Consider the following 20,393-nt stretch of genomic DNA (forward strand, 5'->3'; position numbering starts at 1 on the left):
TCGCTGTGAAGCTGTAGGGGGACCTGGCTTATCAGCAGATAAGGAAGCTCAGGCTTCCTCCTCCTTCCCACCCTCTGGGTGCCTTAGAGGACCCCCTAGTTATCTCCGTTCCATTACTTGCAAAACACCGAGGCTTCCAGGAAGCAGGAGCTTGCTCTGCTTTGGGAATGGCACTTCCATCTTACTTTCCCAGCCTGAGGTGTCTGGACTGGTGGGAATGGTTCAGGATGTGAAAGCTTTGGAGGTAGAGGCTTGGCAAGGAAGCGGATGGGGGTAAGAGACAAGTAGGAGTAGGGGTAACTGGCTTGAACGTGCCGTGTAGAATGTCAGGCAAAGGGAAGCTACCCAAAAGGCTCTGCTCACTGCACACAACCAAGAGGATGCCTGTGTCTGGCTTGAGCATGCAGTCTGTCCAAATCCTCAGGTTCCGTGGCCAGCCATAGCCTGGGCTACCTGGAGGTTTAAACATGGTCTACTCCAGGCCTCTAACTGTAGACTCCCTCAGTAAGTCTGAAATGAGCTCCCCACCTTCCTTACTTCTATGAGACTACCTGCATCATCACAGGTACCCAGGACCTGGAAATGCCCTGCTCCCTCTCCTCATGCCTTAGGTCCCCTGTGAGTCCCAGGGATTTTTTTCTTTGCCACATTCATTCCTGCTGTCTCATGTCTAGCCTCATTCCAGGCTCTTGTCCTCAACCTGAATGATCATAAAACTTCCCAACTCATCTCTAGGTAACTGGCCCACCCTTGAGCCAGCGGGTCTCACCACACCTTCTCCCCACCAGAACTCTCCAGTGGCTCCCCATCATTTTCAGGATCAGGCTCGAACCCTGTAAAAGTCTGATCTCTGAAACCTCACCATCCACTCTTCCTTGTCACTCTTCACCCTCCCTCCTACTCTGGTCACACTGCATAACACTCATTCTCTTTCCAGGTTTCCACGTCACTCCTCGTGCCTGTCTATCTTTGTCATCTCTGTTGCCATGTGTCTAAATCCTATTAGCTCAGAAGGCCCATATTCGATGCCACATCTTCCAGGCAGCCTCACACGTGGGTGCATCCTTCATCCCTCCCCACTGTGGTCCCACAGTCCGCTTCCATGGTTTATGCCCTCACTCAACTGGAAACTCCTTGAGGACAGTGGTCTTATCTGACTACCTTTCACACTTCTCATGGTATTCAAATAAAGCCTTGTATACAGTAGGTGCTCAATGAATACTTGTTGTGTACCTATGTGAGCGAGTGAGTGGGTGAGTAACGGAGTGCTTTGTTCACCTTATGGGACATTGAGTGGGATGGGGGGACATACGCAAAGTCGGAGAATGCCAAATGCTGTCCAGATGCCCTGGAACCCATCTAGAAGTTGCTGTTGGGATCGTGGGATTGGTGAGGCTTTGAGTGGAACTCCTCCGACCAGGCTGTGTGCCTGGCCCCAGCTCCTGGTCATCCTCAAAGCCAGGAATCCAGCCTCTTCAGTACCAGCATCCCGACAAAAAGGAACAGGCAGGGGCCAAAGGGTTGCCTACCCTCCCTACTGTGTGTGTATCTGCTGCCCTGACCAAGCTTCTCCTCTAGCCAAGACAACTGTGCATATGGTTTTTGTAAATAGGACTCTGGCGCTGGCAAGTGTCAGAGCATTGCACCACCTACCAGAACCATCACAGGTGCCATCTCTGCCCGGTGCACTTGATGGGTGGCACTGGGTAGGGGATGCTCTGGTGACTGCTTACTCCGGCTCAAGATGTATCTGATGGAAAGAGGCTTCTCAAAAGAAATGTCTGTGTTTGAGCTAAAGTCCCAGCTTTGAACTTTGACTGCAGCTTTCTCTTACATTCTTTACTGTTTCTGATCATGCAACCACCTTTTATTTAACTTTCTTTGGGTCATTTCTCCATCTGGGGCTGAGGTGGGGGGTTCATTTCATCTAGAGTCTCCACCCCAGATCTGAAGCATAGGCGTGGGTGGGAGGTCACCAGGGTCTGTGGACGGTCCACTTCTGGCTGCTCATGTGGGAAAGGGAAGCAGGTGGTGGCTGGCATGGAGGGCCTGTCTCTGAGCCCACACACTCGTGATGACTTTGCTCACAAAGGACTTTGTCAAAAGCAGCTTCCTATCTTGCACATTCAAGAAACCCCAGGCCAGTAGACTCTGGCCACCCCACACAGCCCCAACAAAGCAGGGCCTCATTCTGTCTCTGCCTCCACCTCCCACCCTGAGACATTGCCCCAACTGGTGCCTCCCTGTGACTGTCCATCTCTGTGTGTGCTGTTTTTTGTGTTTTCTTTGCCTTGTAGTAACTCAGGTTGGTGTGTCCCAAGGACATAATATGTGTCCAGACCCTGGCATACCCGAAAGGGGCAAAAGACTAGGCTCGGATTTCAGGTAAGATCTATTTGGGAATTTTCTGATTGCAAGAAGGGTGGGGTGGCCTGGCTGGGAGGAAGACAGGGGCTGGCCTTCCTGCAGGTGGAAATGGAGAGGATGGCATGGATGTAGGAACAGACAGTTTCCGGAGAAGAGCTATGGCTTTGACATTCCCTCCTGGTTCAGTCCTTGGCACAGTGCTCATGCTTTGGTGGGGGGAGGGAACGTTAGACTGCCCATGTTATCCAGAAAACCTATGCACCCAGGGTACAAAGGGCCGCCATCTCAGCAATGATACGCCAGCAGGCAACTCGTGCCTGCAATAATCTAGGAGACCATTTTCCTTAAAGTTTATGGCTATCATCCACCCACTCTTAGCTGCCCTAACTGGTGCTTATCTCCAAGGATCTCTGTTTTGCTCACAAAGTCACCTTTTAACTCAATCCTAAAACCATTAAACGGTCTAAAAAAAGAAGATGAAGAGCAGATGTTCCTTCCAATGGAGATTTTTAGTGATAAAACAGTGGAGCAGAGATTAAGGGCCCGAAGGAAAAATAACAAGTGGGGCTTCTTTATGGAACCAGGAAGGACTCGGGGTGGGGCTTGGCAGGCCCAGGGATGGAGCTCACAGACACAACTTGTCTCCCAGGTTAGGATCCAGCGTCCAGTTCACCTGCAACGAGGGCTATGACCTGCAAGGGTCCAAGCGGATCACCTGTATGAAAGTGAGCGACATGTTTGCAGCCTGGAGTGACCACAGGCCAGTCTGCCGAGGTGAGGGTGCCCTGGGGAAGGGAGGCTGGCCAGAGAGTTTGGCTGGGCATGGAGGATTGAAGCCCAGCTCCCAGCAGCTGAGGCCCAGGCTCTCAAGCAGACTGGCTTCCCTCCCTCCCTCCCTGCATTTATTTACCAATAAGCATACTTATCTAGCCCTTTCTCAGTATCAAGGCCTGTTCTAGGATCAGGAGATACAGAGGTGGGGAAGATAAGCATTGTGGTGCTTGCCCTGTATGCACCTCACAGTCTAATGGAGGAGGCACATAAGAAACAGCTTGCTGTCTCATTGAACAGATACTGAACTACACCTAGATAGGAAAGGAAGTCAGTCACCTTTTATATAGTCACCTTGAATCCCTCTATTATAACACACACACATCTTGAAACCTCTATCCCATGCCCTTGTTCCTTTCCCCAAATTGCAACGGACAGACTTGTCACTTCTGCAAGAGTGTTTTTACCTGTGTAGTAATGACATGCTTCTAACACCCCACCTGGGTGTTTTGTTCCCCAGGGCCCTGCCACTACATCCCCAGGTATCAAATGAGCCAAGCCTGGGCTGGCCTAACCCCTACCCGCCAAATCATCTTAAAATAACAGAGCCAAGCATATTCCTGCATTGAGGCAGGGCTGCGGCTGCTTCTGTGGTAGAGAAGCCCCTGACCTCATCCCCCAGGGAACCAGCAGAGAGCGCCCCTGTGCACTAGGCTGTTAGACGGTCTTTAAAAGCCAACAGGTGCTCTTTTGAGTGCCCCTTTAGAAGAGAAGATATGTTGCCCACTACAAAGTTACATTCTGGATCCTTCTGATCTAAGAAAGAGATTCTTTGCCTCTCTTTGGCATATGCATCAAGATGAAATTCATGCAGAGTAAGAGGATCTAGGAAAAATAATATCTCCTTATGATACTGAGAAAGGGACAGAGTTGGAGCTGAAACCCATACCCTGTTGTTAAACTGAGTCTATAAGTAATCTGGAAGAGTGTCACTATGCCATCTTTCAAATAAGCCTTACATCCTCATTCAACTTTGAGGTAGCCCTGTTCCACAGTTTATAATGTTCTTTGCATGTTCACTGATTTTAGCTATATTATCTCAAGGATTCTACATATCTACTATGTTTTTAAAAAATCAAACAACAAAAAAGAATTCTTGTCATAACTCAGCAATTGGGCAAATCACCCATTTTCCGTAAGCATTTCTTACCTCTAAATGTTGCTAATAGTACGTACCCTACCCTTCTTCTGTTTAATGTGGAGATTGAATGGAGTTGTGAATGTGTGAGCACTTTATGAATTGAAAAGCACTAGAAGAAAAAAAAAATATCCTCGTGCCAGTAGAATATGAGCTCTACAGGGCAAAGACTTCTGTTTTGTTTACTGCCTAAAATGGGGCGTGGCACATAGTAGGTACTCAGTAACCGATGTTGAGTGGATGATGGAATGAATGACTCATTGAATAGCATACCACTCCAATGCCAGGGAGCCCAGACACCAGCTGTGCAGAGAGGCATAGAATTATCAAGTCTGAGGACCAAGGGACCCCTGCCCATCTGTGGTTTCAGAATTCCTTTTGAGAAGGCAGGATGACAATGCTTTTAGGCAGTGGTGGGATCTGGTCTCTTCTCAAGACCTTTTTACTAGGGTAAGGTTGTTCTCTTAATTCTCAAAAGATGACGACTGTTTACATGAACATGCCAAGGGTGGAGAAGGGCTGGTGTTTTGGCCGGAAGGAAATTTGTAGCTGAAAAAGTGTGTTCATCATTTTCTCCAGTGATTTGGACCGACTGAAGTCTGAATTCTCTGCTGCATTGTCATTAAGCCTTGGGCTGGGCTTTTTCACACGGTCATCTCATTCCATCACCTGCTACTGTAAAACAAGTGGAAATCATGGTACAAATCCAACCATCATCATTTTTAGCTGGGGCCCTTGGGCCAGTTTCTTCACCTCTCTGAATCTCTTTTTTTCCTACCAAAAAGTGGTGATAATAGAACATTACTTTGTGGGGTTACTTTGAGGGCTAGATGAAGCAGTCCTTGTTTAGAAGTGATGCAGCTGGAAACCATCATTCTCAGCAAAGTATCGCAATCAAGAACAGAAAACCAAACACCGCATGTTCTCACTCATAGGTAGGAATTGAACAATGAGAACACTTGGACACAGGAAAGGGAACATCACACACTGGGGCCTGTTGTGGGGTGGGAGTAGTGCGGAGGGGAGAGGGATAGCCTTAGGAGATATACCTAATGTAAACAACAAGTTAATGGGTGGAGCACACCAACATGGCACGTGTATACATATGTAACAAACCTGCACTTTTGTGCACATGTACCCTAGAACATAAAGTATTTAAAAAAAAAAAAAAGTGATGCTAGTACGTCTATGAGGCTTACGTGCGCACATGTTCAGCTTAACCTGCTGGGCACTGTCCGCGTAAGCTTCCTCTAGCGCTGGAGCAAACCTCAGCCTCTGGTTGCTGCGGGCTCTTTTAGAAGCTGTCTTGTCTAATCCTATTGCAATCCTACAGTTTGGGAGTCGCATGGACTTTGATCTAGATCACAACTCTGACACCTTTTAGCTTGCTGGCCCTGGGCGGGTTCCTTCCGTCTTTTTTAGCCACAGGGCCCTCATTTGTGAACAAGGAAAACAAAATCTTCCCCGCCTACTGACGATGAAATTTAAGCAAGGCATTTTCTAGAAAGTGACCAGCCCTGACAGTGGTGGAGGGTACATTCTCAATATGGGTTAACGTTCCTGCCTTCTTCTCTCTTTTTGCCCCCCTCCTATAGGCCATTGTGAAGGAGAAAGAGAGACTGCTGAGTCTCCTGGGTTTGAACTTGGATGATCTGTCCTGGGCTTCCCTGACGGCCCAGGGCTGAGATAGATTATTAGAGTTAAGGCTCTCTTTATTTTGGCAATTTTTAAGGTTTTTATTTTAAAATCTTTTGTTTTTAATTAATTGCAATTACTATTCTGTGATTTTTGGGAGAGTTTAGGTGAACCCCACCTTAAGAATAAAAACAAACAAAACTCTTTCCATTCCAAGAAGTTCCACTAACAAGCAGGTTACCAAAAGATCACATTCTAAAAAGGATTTTACCATAATAATGGTATTATTTTTTCTTTAATGCAGTTAAAATATGATTTGATTAGAAATACTCATTTTCCCACACAATTAATTCTACTAAAACACGGGCCTGGCAAATAATAGGTTCTCAGCTAATGTTTGAAGACCACCTGAATGAATCAGTGATTGAAATGAATGAACAATATGGGACTGTGCCCTCATTTTGAGATATGAAATCAGGCATTCACAGGCCTTTCTTTTCTTTCCCTCCCATCAGAAGAAGTAAGCTTCTGATTTGACTCCTAGAAAATTTTCATCACACAAAGGAGATTGAGGGCAATGTGAAACACTGTTAAACTAATTCTCTTCAGCCCCAGATACAGACAGAGTCCACAGATATAGAGCTTTTCAGACTTATTTTACATATGGAGCCCAATATTTAAAAATAAGTTTTTGCAGAACCCTAATAAATAAAACAGAAACAAGTGGAGCTTCTCTGATTAAAGTTGGGTCAGGGGATTTCTAGTCTCCCCTCCACCACCATTTTCAGTAGCCTTTGAGTCCTGGTACCCCTGGGGTGCCAGGGAACACTGTAAACCACTGGTATAGTGAGAGGACCAAATTAACAACCAGCTCTGATTCCTTCTGATCACAAATTGGTGTTGATGGAGTTTAGGGACTGAGTACCAGGCCCAGATGAAACTCTTACAGTTACTGATTCACAAAGTAAATAATTAACAGAAAATTATATATTATTTTTCCTTTGTGGCTAAATTCATATATATACACATACATATGTGTACATATACACATACATATATGTGTGTGTATACATATACATATATGCATATATGTATATACTCATATACATATTTTATATATGTATATGTACACACACACACACACATATATATATATATGCCTCTGGGTGGCTAGAATACCAAGCTTGGGACTTAGAGACCTAAGTTAAAGTTCCAACTTTGTTATTAACCATGTGGCACGGGGAAAATCACTGAAACACTATGAATCTTTATCCTCATCTGTAAAAGGGGAGTGAAACAGGGGAAATATGGCACAAGCCAGGGTGAATTCAATGCCATGATAATTACAGGTGGCTGTCTTCTTAGTGGATTTCATTAGATCAGCTTTCTGGTTTTACTCCTTAAACATAATTGTTATCCAGAGTTCTATTTTCAAATCTCTTCTCTTCTTTCCTCTCTCCTCTTCTTTCCTCTCTCCTCTCTTCTCCCCTCCACTTATTCTCCCTGGATGACGCACACTGATTGTACTAGAGTACATGCCCCATTATTCCAGCCCTGAGAATGTCCCTGAGTCCCTTACCTATATGTGCTAATGATAAAGCTCTTATTTATTAAATTATGTATACTTGTATATAGCATTGCACTAGGCATTTTTCATAACTTCTTTATGAGTAAAGTGGCAATAACCATATTTTATGTTTAGCTGAAGCTTAGAGTGGGCAGCCAACTTGCCCAAGGGCACAAAGCTACATCTGTTGAGCTGAATTTCAAACCCTGACTCCAAAGGCTGAATCTTACTTCTACTTGAAAATTGTACCTGGACATCCTTCGGAGTCAATATATTGGATGGAACCATGCAGAACAACTCCCCCTCCACTCCCCACTTTTTTTGGGTAATTTTTTATTTTGATATAATTTTAAACTTACAGAAAAGTTGCAATTAATGTGCAAAAAGCTCCCATGTACCCTAGATTTAAACAACTACTTTTTAAAAGTTAGTGGAGAAGAGGAAAGCTAAGAAGAAATTTGGTCAGAAAGGTAGGAGAAAAGCCAAAAAGCATCACTGAAGCCAAAGAATATGAGTTTCACAAAGAGAGAAAGATCAGTAGTGTCAGATACTCCAGAGAGGTGAAGTATAATCACAGTTGAAAAGTAAACATTGGGGTTAGTGACTCAACCAAGTGTTGAATGTTTGAACTTGTTTCTGCAAGGAACTGGTGAAAGAAGACAAGGGAAATGATAGACTTGGGCTAAAGTTTCTATTTTGATGGCAAACCATGAATCTGTGGTGATACCACAGTTCTCCTGGTAGCCCCCCAGCCCCTAGGATTAGAGAGAGAAAAGGTGAGTGGTAGAATTGATGGAAAGCAGGCATTTCACCAAGCAGATGTGAGAGCGTTGAGGAAGATGAAGGTATTGGTGAGTGGTCTTGAGGTCCAGACTGGGTAGTGAGGGAAGAGGGGTCAGGCAAGGATCAATAGATGGGATGAAATGTGGGAGCCAGAAGGCTAGAGAGGCCTATGATGTAGGACAATGGTGCATTGAGACCAAAGTCATTCTGCTGGGAACACAGGCAGTGGGGGAAGGAATGGAATGACTGGGTTTAAAATCTGTGAGTTGGACTTCCCTGGCTCCCAGGATAGCAGGGCCCTGGGTGTGGCTATAAACGTGGTTGATCATGAGTTGGAGGAAGAGCAGGGTGTCAGATCTCATAAGGCGGCAGTGGCCTCCAAAAGAAGGGGCATCTCTCCATTGAAACAGGAGGGAAAAAGGAATTGAGTACATATGCAGATAGGATTGCATTTTTAGAGAGTAGGACAAAGGACCCGCCTGCTAGATGGCTTCTGTTCCCTCCAAACAGAGAGCCAAAGTCATCAGCTAAGAGTAAGGGGAGATAAGAGGAAGAGGAAGGTGTTCAAGGGATGTCTAGAACACATGAAAAAGTCTTTGAGCAGAATGAGAGAGTGAGCTAATAGAGCTAAATGGTAGGGTCACTGGGCAATAGCTAGGATTTTTTTGAGATGAGTAATGAGTTTATAATAGACATTCATCTTCTTCTTTTTTTTTTTTTTTATTTTTTTATTTTTTGAGACGGAGTCTCGCTCTGTCACCCAGGCTGGAGTGCAGTGGCCGGATCTCAGCTCACTGCAAGCTCCGCCTCCCGGGTTCCTGCCATTCTCCTGCCTCAGCCTTCCTTTTCACAGCAAAACTCAACTCTATGGTGACAGGTATGGAGAAAGCAGGTAGAGGGATTCAGTCCAAACTGATGTCTTCTAAGCAACTGACTAAAAGAGGAAGAAGAAAGGGACTTGGGACAAGCAAGAACATGAGCCTAATGGTGGCCCATGGGATCAAAGTTGTGTAAGGACAGAAGAAAAGACAGAAGGAGCTGATGGGTAGAGAGGAGATATTGCTGTCAACAGAGTGGAGGTCTCAGTAGGGAAAGATGAATTCTACTGGAGGTTCAGAAAACAACTGTGAAAGAAATACTTGAGAGTGGGAGCAAGATCTTAACTACAGAAGGCTGCATAGGAGGCAGTAGCATAAGAGGGGAAGATGGGCTTCAGTCAAGGCAGTGGTGGGAGCAGGAGGTTCCAAAAGATGTTGCAGCTACAAGTAGGATTTGTTTTCCTTAGCATTGGTAGTGGGAGGTGGTTCCAGAGGACTGTGGAAAGGGTTGGGAGGAAGGTCAATAGGAGAAGCAAGGGAAGGCAGCATGGAACAGGATAGGAATCAGATCTGGAGAGAAGATATGAGACCAGAGGCACTTGCACCTGGAGCAGTTCCCTTCTTTAGCACCATGTTGTTTCAGTGTCAGAATTGGCTGTGGATCCAGGTGGTAGCTCCCTATGGTCCCTCGGGATACTGTTCCTATTATATGGTAATGTCCAGAGGAAAAATGGGAGTGGCTGCAGAGCTCAGGCATGGAAGATCTCAGAGAAGTCTCTCCTGAAAGCAATCCAGAAGAACATTTGAGGGAAAAAGGCAGAGAAACAAAATGATATGTTCATTCATTTAGTAAGACATTGAGCACCTACCATTTTGCCTGCCCATCTGGGTCACTGTGATGAGCTTTCTATCTGTTGGTGGGATCCCATGGAGCTGGCTGCTCAGGATGATGTCTGTCTGTCTGTCCACAGAACCCCTGACTTCCCAGATAGCAGAGGAAAAAAGCAGCTAATGCTTCATTTTGAACCTAGTTTAAGGTGCTCTATGCTATCTGCAGACTGTAATATTTTAATTAAACCCCTCTAAGCCCTTAAAGTGGTAAATGCCTTTTTGGCCTGTTCTCTCTCATTACCTTCAGCATGTTTCAACAGACTGCAAATATACCATCTAATTCTTGGAAACACATACAAGATAAATTGAGTCTGAAGATGAGGGCTTTTGGCAGCAAAATCTGACTTTCCAGAAGAGGTGTAAGATGGTGCTGGTGGAGCTTTGTAAGGATTCTCTGCAGGGCTAGAGTTCTGAGTCCACAGGTCCTCTTTGCAAAGGTGGGATGGAATCAGGGCTTTGATTATCTTATTCTAATTTGTTTAGTAATATTGTCAGTCTCAAGTGTACTTGTGGGGGAGGGGGGGAAACCTGTGTCAAGAAACTTCAGGAAAGGCAGAAAAAGGATCCTTAGCCTTGAGAGAAATCCTGGGCATAGAGAAACAGAATAGACATGGCGTTGGGAGTCTGATCATCTCTGGTCCCAATGGTTGAATATTGACCACATCCCAGGCCCTGGGCTGAACCTTCACATCCATCATCTCGTATAATTTCATCCTCACCATATCTCAGTGAGGTGGTACCATTTGTCCCATTTTACAGATGAAGAAACAAAATCAGAGAGATTTTCTAACTCATCCGGACTTAAACAACCAGCAAATGAATTTATATCCAGAAGGCTAAGTTCATAAATTTTAAAGCCTGATCTCGCTTTAACCATGCCATATTGCCATAGGGCCCAGTTGTATCAAGTGCAATCTAGGAATCTGTTTCTCAGTACAGAACGAAAGGGGCAATCAGATATACGTGGGGAAATGGAGTGGGGATTCCCCTGGGACTTGTTCAGACTTGATTCAACAGATTCTTGAGCTCAGGATGAAGGAGGAGCAGATCCTTTCAGTGCAGGACTAGAGTGAGAAGACATCTCCTCCCAGGAGGTGATGAGCTAACAAAGAGGAGGTAACAGACCTGACCCAAAAGCCCCTTGCAAATAACCCTCTGACAACACCTGCTCTGCTTGATGGTGAATGTTTTTCCACCTGCTCCCTTCACTTGCCGTGGCCCTTCAGAGAGGGCGGGCTGTGTCAGACACTTTTTTCTCCCCAGACTTTTCCTGGCCCATAATAGGCACTCAATAAATGTTAGAATAAATGAGCTGAGCGCAGGAATGAGCGCATGAAATGAGAAGAGATTCATTATGTCTGGGAGCTGCAGAACCTGCTTCCCAGACCTTCCTAGGAAGGGCGCCCTGGGAAAGGTTTATCATGGCCCTTTCCACACATGGCAAGGAACTCTAGGCTATTTGGCCCCATCAGAGGAAACCAGGTTTGACACCACTTTCATTTTATATAGTTAGGCTTGTTGAGTTTGCTCACTATTTCTTTACTGTTAGGCACTTTGTCTACAATTAGGATAAATTGCCATGTGGGCAGCATGAGAACAGGCTCTTAGAACCTTTTATTAAAATAGCTGAACACTAACGTTAAAGAATGAAGTGGCTAGAACTAAACACACATTTTTAAAGAAAGCAAATACCTAGGTACAATGTAGTACCTTAACTGTTATCAATCACTACTTAATCTAATTAGTTTAGAAGCTATTTTAAAGAGCTTAATTAGATTAAGCTGTGATTGATAACACTTTATATCTACTTGAGTAGAGTACTTCTAATTCACCTTGAATCTTTATGCTTCCAGTCAAAAGCTGGTTTCAGGGATAAGCTGAGTTTGGAGACATATTTGGGAAGCACTGAAATCACTCTGGGTGCTTGGCACTGAGCCAAGTCAGGGTCCTTGGCAGAGCTCTTGGGCACAGACATTCTGTGACCTAATGGAGTGGCCTTGACAAGGATATCCTAAAATTCCTCTTCAGGAGGACTGAGGGGGTCATGGAGGAAGGAACTGAGGGGCAGGAAGAACCTGAAATGAGGTCAGACTCCTAGTTAAGCCGCGTTAGGTCCACACCAGCACTCAGCTGGTTTGGAGAATTGGAGTACAAATTGGGAAACAGGTCAGCAGAGTAAGGTGTGGGCTGCTTAGGTATCCACAGGTACCCGGGATCCACCTGGCTTTGTGTCACCCGACAGGTTCTGGCCCACACCCTCTTGACAAAGAGGAATTGCATGATCATAGTGGAGTTGGGTGTGGGGATAAGTGGGGCATGCAGAGGGGTCACTTAGCCTGCCTTGGAAGTTCATCATTGCCTACAGAACAGCAGTCACAGTGCTCAAGGCACTGCGGCTTCCCTTCAAGCCTCCCAAGAACTGTAGGGGAAGGACCCAGGAAGCAGAAGGTTATGTCCAGGGTGGGAACTGTACAGATGCAGTGTCTTCTGGGCTGGGAGTGGGAGGCAAGAAGGGGAACTGGACCTAGTCTTAACTCAAAGGCTTGTCTTTCATCTCCTCTGCAGCCCGCATGTGTGATGCCCACCTTCGAGGCCCCTCGGGCATCATCACCTCCCCCAATTTCCCCATTCAGTATGACAACAACGCACACTGTGTGTGGATCATCACAGCACTGAACCCCGCCAAGGTAAGGCTCTTGGGGAGCAGGGTGGTGTTCTGTGGGCAGGGCTAGGTTGGGAACAGTTGGCCTACAAGGTTTTTCAAACTCAGAACTTACTGGTGGTAGATTCTCTGCAGACAGTTCTTTTAAGTTTTTAAAATTAGTATCGAGTGGATAAAAAGCAGAATATAAAATATAAGCAAAATATAAGGAACAACAATGCAACAAACACCTGTGCAGCCATCGTCCAGCTTAAGGGGAAAAGAAAATCAGTTACCTTAGTGATGCAGGTTCCTCACCAATCCTGTTTCATTCCCTACACCCTCAGAGGTAACCATTACCTCAATTGTGTGTTTATTATTCCTTTGCTTTTCTTTATACTTAGCACTTAAGTGTGTATCCCTAAAAATACATTGCTTAGTATGCTAACATTTGAACTTCATATAAATGTAATCATGTATGTATTCTTAATCAACCTCACTAAAAATTATGTTCCTAAGATTTATCTAAGTTATTGTATGTAGTTTTGCACTTCTACATACATTTTTTCATATTTATTTCCTGTTTAGTTTTTTTTTTTTTTCCTGCACCCTTTGTTCTCTCTTATAAATTTTACAAGTGTGTTGCCAAGATCCACAAAATAACCTGTTGGAATCTTTATTTTAATTTTATCAAAACTACAGATTAATTGGAGAAGAACTGATAGATTTTTGATACTGAGTCTTCCAGTCCATGAGTATGGTATATCTCTCTGTTTAGGGTTTCTTTAATGGCTTGCAATAAATTTGTATAATTTTTTCCATTACATATTTTATGCATTTCTTAATATATTCACTCGTAAATATCTTATATTTATTGTTGCTATTATAAATCAAATCTTTTAAAATTATACTTTCTACCTGTTTCTTGCTGGTGTTTAGAAATGCGATTGATTTTGTACTTTGATTTTTATATTAGCAACTATCTTGTTAAAATGTATCTTGATTCTTTGGGGTTTTCTATGTGGATAGTCATCATCTGCAAAAAATGTTGGTTTTGTTTCTACTTTCCAATCCTTATACTTTTTCTTTTTTATTTTCTTGCCTGTTCTGGCTGGAACCTCCCAGTATAACATCAAGTCATTATTATGATGGTGACCCCTATGGTCATTGTTTGATATTTAATAGAATGTTTTATTTCTTCACCATCAAGTATGATGTTTGCTGAAGTTTATTTTTCATTTGTAGGTACTCCTTTTATAATAGAATAGGGGAATTTACTTTCTAATCCTACTTTGCTAAGGGCTTTTATCAAGAATGGATATTGAATTTTATGAAGCATCTTCCTATATCTATTGATACAATCATATAATTTTTCTCCTTGATTCTCTTAGCATAGCAAATATTGCCTTTTCTCATGTGGAACCAACCTTGCATTCTTAAGATTAACGTAATTTGGTCATTTAGTATTGTCATTTTTATATATGCCTATATTTGATTTTGTTTAGTAATTTGTTTCTATTTTGTTAGTGAGCTTGGCCTGTTATTTTTTTTCATATTGCCTTTGCCAATTTTTGTGTCAATATGTTGCTAGCTTCAGAAAATGATTTGAAGAGTATTTCCTGTATTTCTATCCTTTGGGGTTATTAGTGGAAGATTGGCATAACTTTTGCCTTGAAAGTTTGGTGAAATTTTTCAGCAAAACTGTCTGCATCTGGTGTCTCCTTTGTTTGAAGATTTTAGACTATAGACTTAATACATGTAACGACTGAAGAATTATTTTGGTCATCTGTTTTTTTTCTTGACTCCATTTTAGTAAATATTAAAATTTATCAGATATAAAGTTATATATACTATCTCTTATTATAGTTATGATACCTGCCATTGTTGTGTTTCAATTTCCTTTTTCATTTCTAATTTATATCATTTTTTAAATTGGTATTGGCAGTAGTTTAACATTTGTTAGTCTTTTCAGAAGATGAATTTTTGTTTTGTTACTATTCCTTTTAATATATTTATTTGCTAATTTATCAGTTTCTGCTCTCATCTTTATTACTTTCTTCCTTCTAATGCACTTGGGTTTATTCTGTTGTTCTTTTTCTAGCATCTTAATTTTGGTGCTTTGTTCATTATTTTTCAATCTGATTTCAGCATCAAAGGCTACAAATTTCCCTCTAAGGACTACTTTGGCTACATACCTACAGATTTTTATAGTTATTTATTTTCTGTTACAGTTTAGTTCTGAATATTTTTTAATTTACATTATTGTTTCATCTTTTAACCATGAACTATTTAGAAGTATTTTTAATTTCCAAAGGATTTTTCTAGCTGTCTCTTTCCTACTGTTTCTAAATCTTGTGGTCAGAGAACATTGATCTTTATTTGAATCAGTTAAAATTTGTGCTTTTAGGACCGGAAATGGTCATTTTTCACATAGATTCTGTGTAGGCTTGAAAAACAAAACCCTGCATTTTGCAGTTTTTGTTTTCTAGTATGCCCATTACATCAAGTTTGTTCATTGTGTTTGTATCTGTTATATCTTCATTGATTTTTCTTGTCTTCGTGATCAATCAATGGCAGATGGAGGAATATTAAAGTCTTCCATTATGATGGTGGGTTTGCCTATTATTCTTTAAAGTTCTGTCAATTTTTGCTTCATGTATTTCGAGACTGTGTTATTGGAGCATGAAAGTTGAAACTCAGAATTATATATCTTCCTGGTAAATTGAACTGTTTCAAAAATAATTATGTAGTAACTGTTTATATCTGTAGTAATGTTTTTAACCTCCATTGCGTCGGTTTTCTCTTGGTCTTTGTCTAATAAATATTTCCTATTCTCTTACTGTTAACTTTTCTACTTCCTTGTGCTTTATATGTGTTTTGTGGATTTTCAAAATCCCCTCTGACCATTTGTCTTTTAACTAAAGAATTTAGACCTTGTGAGTTATACAATCTTTTTATTCTTTGAAATTTGTCCTAAAATACTCTAGAAATAGCAATATGCCTACTTAATAAAGCCTAGCATTAAACAATAATTTTGTGTTCCTGAAAAACCAAGGATCTTAGGACACTATGACTTTAATCATTCCTTCCGATTCATACTCTATGGTGTGTGTGTATTATGTTACCTTAATTTTTCTCAAGTTATTATTGTTATTGTTTAATAAAGCCACTGTCCGGTTAGATTTACTCATATATTTACCGCTCCTTTTTTACCACTCCTTCTTGTACCTCAGTCCTTTTCTTTGGAATATCTTTCAGTGCAAATACATGCTTTGTTTGAAGATTTTAGACTATAGACTTAATACATGTAAATTTATTTTCTTGTCGATAAAAAACTCTATTAGTTCTTGTTTGTCCTTTTAAAAAACAATTTCAACTTTTATTTTAGATTCAGGGGGTCCATGTGCAGGTTTGTTACATGGGTATATTCCATGATGCTAAGGTTGGGGTATGGATCCTGTCACCCAGTTTGTGAGCATAGAACTTAATGTATAATTTTTTCTTTGTCTTAAAATGTCTGCTTACCCTCATTCTTGAAAGAATGCTGGTATTCACCAGACATTTGATTATCAGTTGATAGTTCCATTCTCTCTGCACATGGAAATATTCCGGTGTCTTCTGGGTTTCACTGTCAGTTTATTGTCCTTGCTTTGTGTGACATCCTTTTGGCTGCTCTTACTGTCTTTTACTTTTCTTTAGTGTTACGTAGTTTCACCCTTATGTGTCTAGGTGTGAATTTTTTTTTTTTTTTTTTTTGAGGTGGAGTCTCACTCTGTCGCCCAGGCTGGAGTGCAGTGGTGCGATGTTGGCTCACTGCAAACTCCACCTCCTGGGTTCACGCCATTCTCCTGCCTCAGCCTCCCGAGTAGCTGGGACTACAGGTGCCTGCCACCGCATCCGCCTAAATTTTTGTGTTTTTAATACAGATGGGGTTTCACCGTGTTAGCCAGGATGATCTCAATCTCCCAACCTCGTGATCCGCCCACCTCAGCCTCCCAAAGTGCTGGGATTACAGGCATGAGCCACCGCGCCCAGCCGGTGTGAATATTTTTTTTATTCATCCTGTTTAATTAAGTTTCTTGAATCTATGGATTATGTCTTTCATCAGCTTGGGAAAATAGCCATTATCTTTTCAAATGTTACCTCTTTTATTTTCTTTTTTCATCTTCTAGAAGCCTGACAAGATATGTTCATCTTTCTCACTCCATCATCTGTGTTTCTTAACCTCTCTCATACTTTCTCTCTCTCATTCTGTTCATTAATTCTCTGTTCAGCTGTGTCTAGCCTCTGTTAGATTTTTTCACTGAAGATTTATTTTAATTTCAAATATGGTTTGTACTTTATGAAGCCCTATTTGATTCTTTTTCAAACGTTCTTAGTCATATTGTCATGTTTTATAATCTCTTGCTCCTTACTCATATGTTTAGATCATTCTTGAATTCTTTCAATAATTAAACATGCTTATTTTACACTTTGTGTCTGTTAGTGTCAATATCTGAAGTTTTTGCAAATTTGATTCTGTTGTTTCTCACCTCTTGCTCCCAGAACCGTGTATCCTTCTTTGTTTTATATTGTTTGATTATGTGGTTAGAAGGGTAAATTTTCTCTCTGGTAATTCTTTGAGACCTGGGTAGAAGATGGTTTCTTCCAGAGAGGGTTTGCATCTGCTTCTGCCTAGTGCTGGGGGCATTACCAGCCAGAAACCTCTTCACACAAAATTCTCAGTATGGAGGTTTCAAACCACCCAAGTAGTATGAAGGCTGCAAACCCATGTGAAAACTGACTTACGGTTATGAATTCTTAGCGGAAATATTGTTTCTTGTCTACTCAACATCAAGGTCTAAGATAAACAGTCAGCCTCCAGATCCACCCGGAGGGTGGTAGTGACAGGTGAGGAGGAAGATAGGCTCATTTCTAATTCACCCTCACACTGTGGGTGCACATTTAACTAGCCCTGCTCTATCAGAAGTGTCATATTACAGTCGCCGTCATGCTGGGCCCTGAATTTTGTCTCCTGTTCCCTCTTTTCTATGAGTTGCTGAAAACCGAAGCTATATCGACAAAATTTTTTAAAGGTACTCAAGACCAAAGCCAGCTTCATGTTCTGAATCACATTTTGGGTCCCTACATTCATTGTGTTGAGTATTCCTTATTATGCTAGTGTAGTCTACTCAGACTACTGTAACAAAATACTGCCGACTAGATAGCCTAGACCACGGACATTTGTTTCCTCACCATTCTGGAGGCTAGAAGTCCATGATCAGCGTGCGACTAAATTCGGTTTCTGGTGAGGGCTCTCATCCTAGCTCGTGGATGGCCACCTTCTCACTGTGTCCTCACGTGGCTGTTCCTCTGTGCACACGCCAAGAGAATGCTCTTTGATGGCTCCTCCTCCTGGTAGTAGTAGGACACCACTACCATTGGATTACAGCCCCACCCTTATGACCTTATTTAACCTTAATTACCTCCCTAAAAGTCCCATCTTCAAATATATTGACATTGGGGATTCAACATATGAATTCAGGGGGATATATTATATAATTCAATCCTTAACACTAACTTGGAAAAAGCTGACTTTTTTTTTTTTTTTTTTTTTTTTTGTCCTTTTAAAATTTTACCCAACACTTTAAAATTGTTTGGTCCGGGTGCCTGGAGCCATAGTGCTAGGAACACTGGAAGCAGATTTCCTCTGCACAGCATTTTACGAAGAAAAATTCACATTTAATTAAATTATTTCATGATGTACCTAGTTAATGGGAAAGGACACTTCAGCCACATGGGGTGAGGGTGGAGGCTAGACCATAAAATCATATTAAGTTGTTGACTAGAGGGCTCTTTCTTGGGCACTGTTGCAATCCTTGTCTCCAATATCTTTTGAACCTGAAGGTGAGGTGTCAGGGGAAGTCTAAGTGACATCTGAGAATTTTCTAAGAAACAATTAGATTCACCCCCAGAAGGCCTAGCCTTGGTCAGTGTGTGGAGACTGGTGACCTCCATATTGTCACTCCCCTACATGCCTTGCAAGAGATCCCACCAGCCTGGGTTTCTAAAGATAGCACCTCTGCAGAGCACCCCCTTAGAGTGTGCAGAGCGGTGTTCACAATATCTCTGTAGGGCCTTGGTGGGCTTCAGGTAGTGCTGAGGGAGTCCAGAAAGGCTGAAGGGAACCCTATCCTGATCCAGGTAGGAAGAGAACCAGGGAACATAAATTGCAACAAGGAGAACAAGGAGGGTCTAAGTGTGGAAACTCAAAGTCTAAGACTGAGGAATAGAAGCTGTCTTCTGGGAAACAGCAAGGACAATGGATGCTGTGTTCCTAACCCTGTTCGTGGAACTGGCCCACAGGTGAAATGCAGGTGTGTCCAAGGACTGCCTATCCACTCACCTTCAGATGTCTCCTTCAACAAAAAGCACAGTCTCTAAGCTCACAGTATGTCTTATGAGACGAGCATTCATTCATTCATTGACTGTAGATATGGCCTCTGCCCTTGAGGAATGTGCATATAAGAGTGAAGAACAAGTCTGTAAATAAAAATAAAAACTAGAGTGCATATAAGTGCTGATGGAGGCGTGTCCAGAGCGCTATGGGAAAACTCAAGGAAGAGCTGCTAACTGGGAGATAAGGGAAGTTTTCACAAAGGAAATGACATGTCAGCAGGGTCTTGAAGGCTTGGAAATCAGAATCTCAGGGAGGACACATGTGCAAAGGCACTGAGGTTTGGAACAGCCCCTTAGAAGTAATTCAGCTTGCCTGGATGCAGGTAAGGACAGAAAGGTAAGCAGAATTCAGTTCATGGTGAGCCCACATGCTTGGCCCAGAAGTTTGGGTTTTATCTCAAAACACAGATTGCTAAGGCTAACAGTGTTAGGCTGTTGTTAACAACAATAATAGCTCTTATTGTATGCCTGTCCCGTGACAAGCACTAAGCTAAGCTCTCTATATGAATTATTTTGTTTCATTCTCTTAATAGGACAATGAATTTGATTTTAATGGAACTATTCGATAGATAAAGAAACTGAATCATGGAAAGGTTAAAGGTTAGGAAGCAGCTGCAGTACAGAGCCAGTAAGTGGCAGAACTGGGATTTAAACCTCGTCTTTCTAGATCCAAAGCCCATGCACTTACATAGCTGGGCTGTGCTGCTAGATGGAACAAGGTCTCAGAGTAGATGAAAGGGGCTGGACTTGACCTCAATGGAATGAGTGTGGAAGGACGAGGGTCATTCTATCTCCTGCATTAAAGCAATAGCAGGAAGATCTGAGTTTTTGGAAAATTACTGTAGCAGCAATGGAGAAGTTTAGAGGTGGATACTGGAAGGAGCAAGACCAGTTAGGAGGATGAAGCAGTTACCCAAGTAGGAAAAATGGGGGCATCTATCAAGGCTTTGGAAATGTGGAGGGGAAAACAGATGAGAGAGATTTAGGAGATAGAGTGGGACTTGGTAGCTGATTGGATGTGGGAGCTAAGGGAGGAAGAGAGGTCTTATTCAATATTGTATCCCAGGTGACCAGCATGGTTCCAGGCACATAGTAGGTACTCGGTCTATATTTATTCCATGAACAGATGAATGATGACTTAGTGCTTTCTGACTTGGTCCAGTGGGAGAGTTAAAAAGGAAATACAAATGGAGGAAGATGCTTTGCAGGGGTCAGGAGGGAAACAGTGCATTTGGAATGTCTGTGGTTCATTCAGTGTCATTTGGATATACTGGCTGGAAACTC

At 42.4% G+C, this 20,393-nt stretch overlaps 1 protein-coding gene across 7 annotated transcripts in view; it reads left to right on the forward strand.

Annotated features, from left to right (window-relative positions):
- Positions 1-20,393, forward strand: part of CSMD2 (CUB and Sushi multiple domains 2) — a 654,890-nt gene that overhangs the window by 344,848 nt on the left and 289,649 nt on the right. For 6 of the 7 annotated variants that reach the window (XM_037996751.2, XM_007979489.3, XM_073007520.1 and 3 more), the window contains exons 8-10: positions 2,298-2,385; positions 3,017-3,141; positions 12,596-12,717. The exons of the other annotated variant lie outside the window; for it this stretch is intronic. In XM_037996751.2, the coding sequence (XP_037852679.2) occupies positions 2,298-2,385; positions 3,017-3,141; positions 12,596-12,717 (335 nt within the window). The remainder of the gene's footprint in view (positions 1-2,297; positions 2,386-3,016; positions 3,142-12,595; positions 12,718-20,393) is intronic. 7 annotated transcript variants of the gene reach the window in all.

This window comes from Chlorocebus sabaeus, chromosome 20 (assembly GCF_047675955.1).
Source record: "Chlorocebus sabaeus isolate Y175 chromosome 20, mChlSab1.0.hap1, whole genome shotgun sequence".
NCBI lineage: Eukaryota > Metazoa > Chordata > Mammalia > Primates > Cercopithecidae > Chlorocebus > Chlorocebus sabaeus.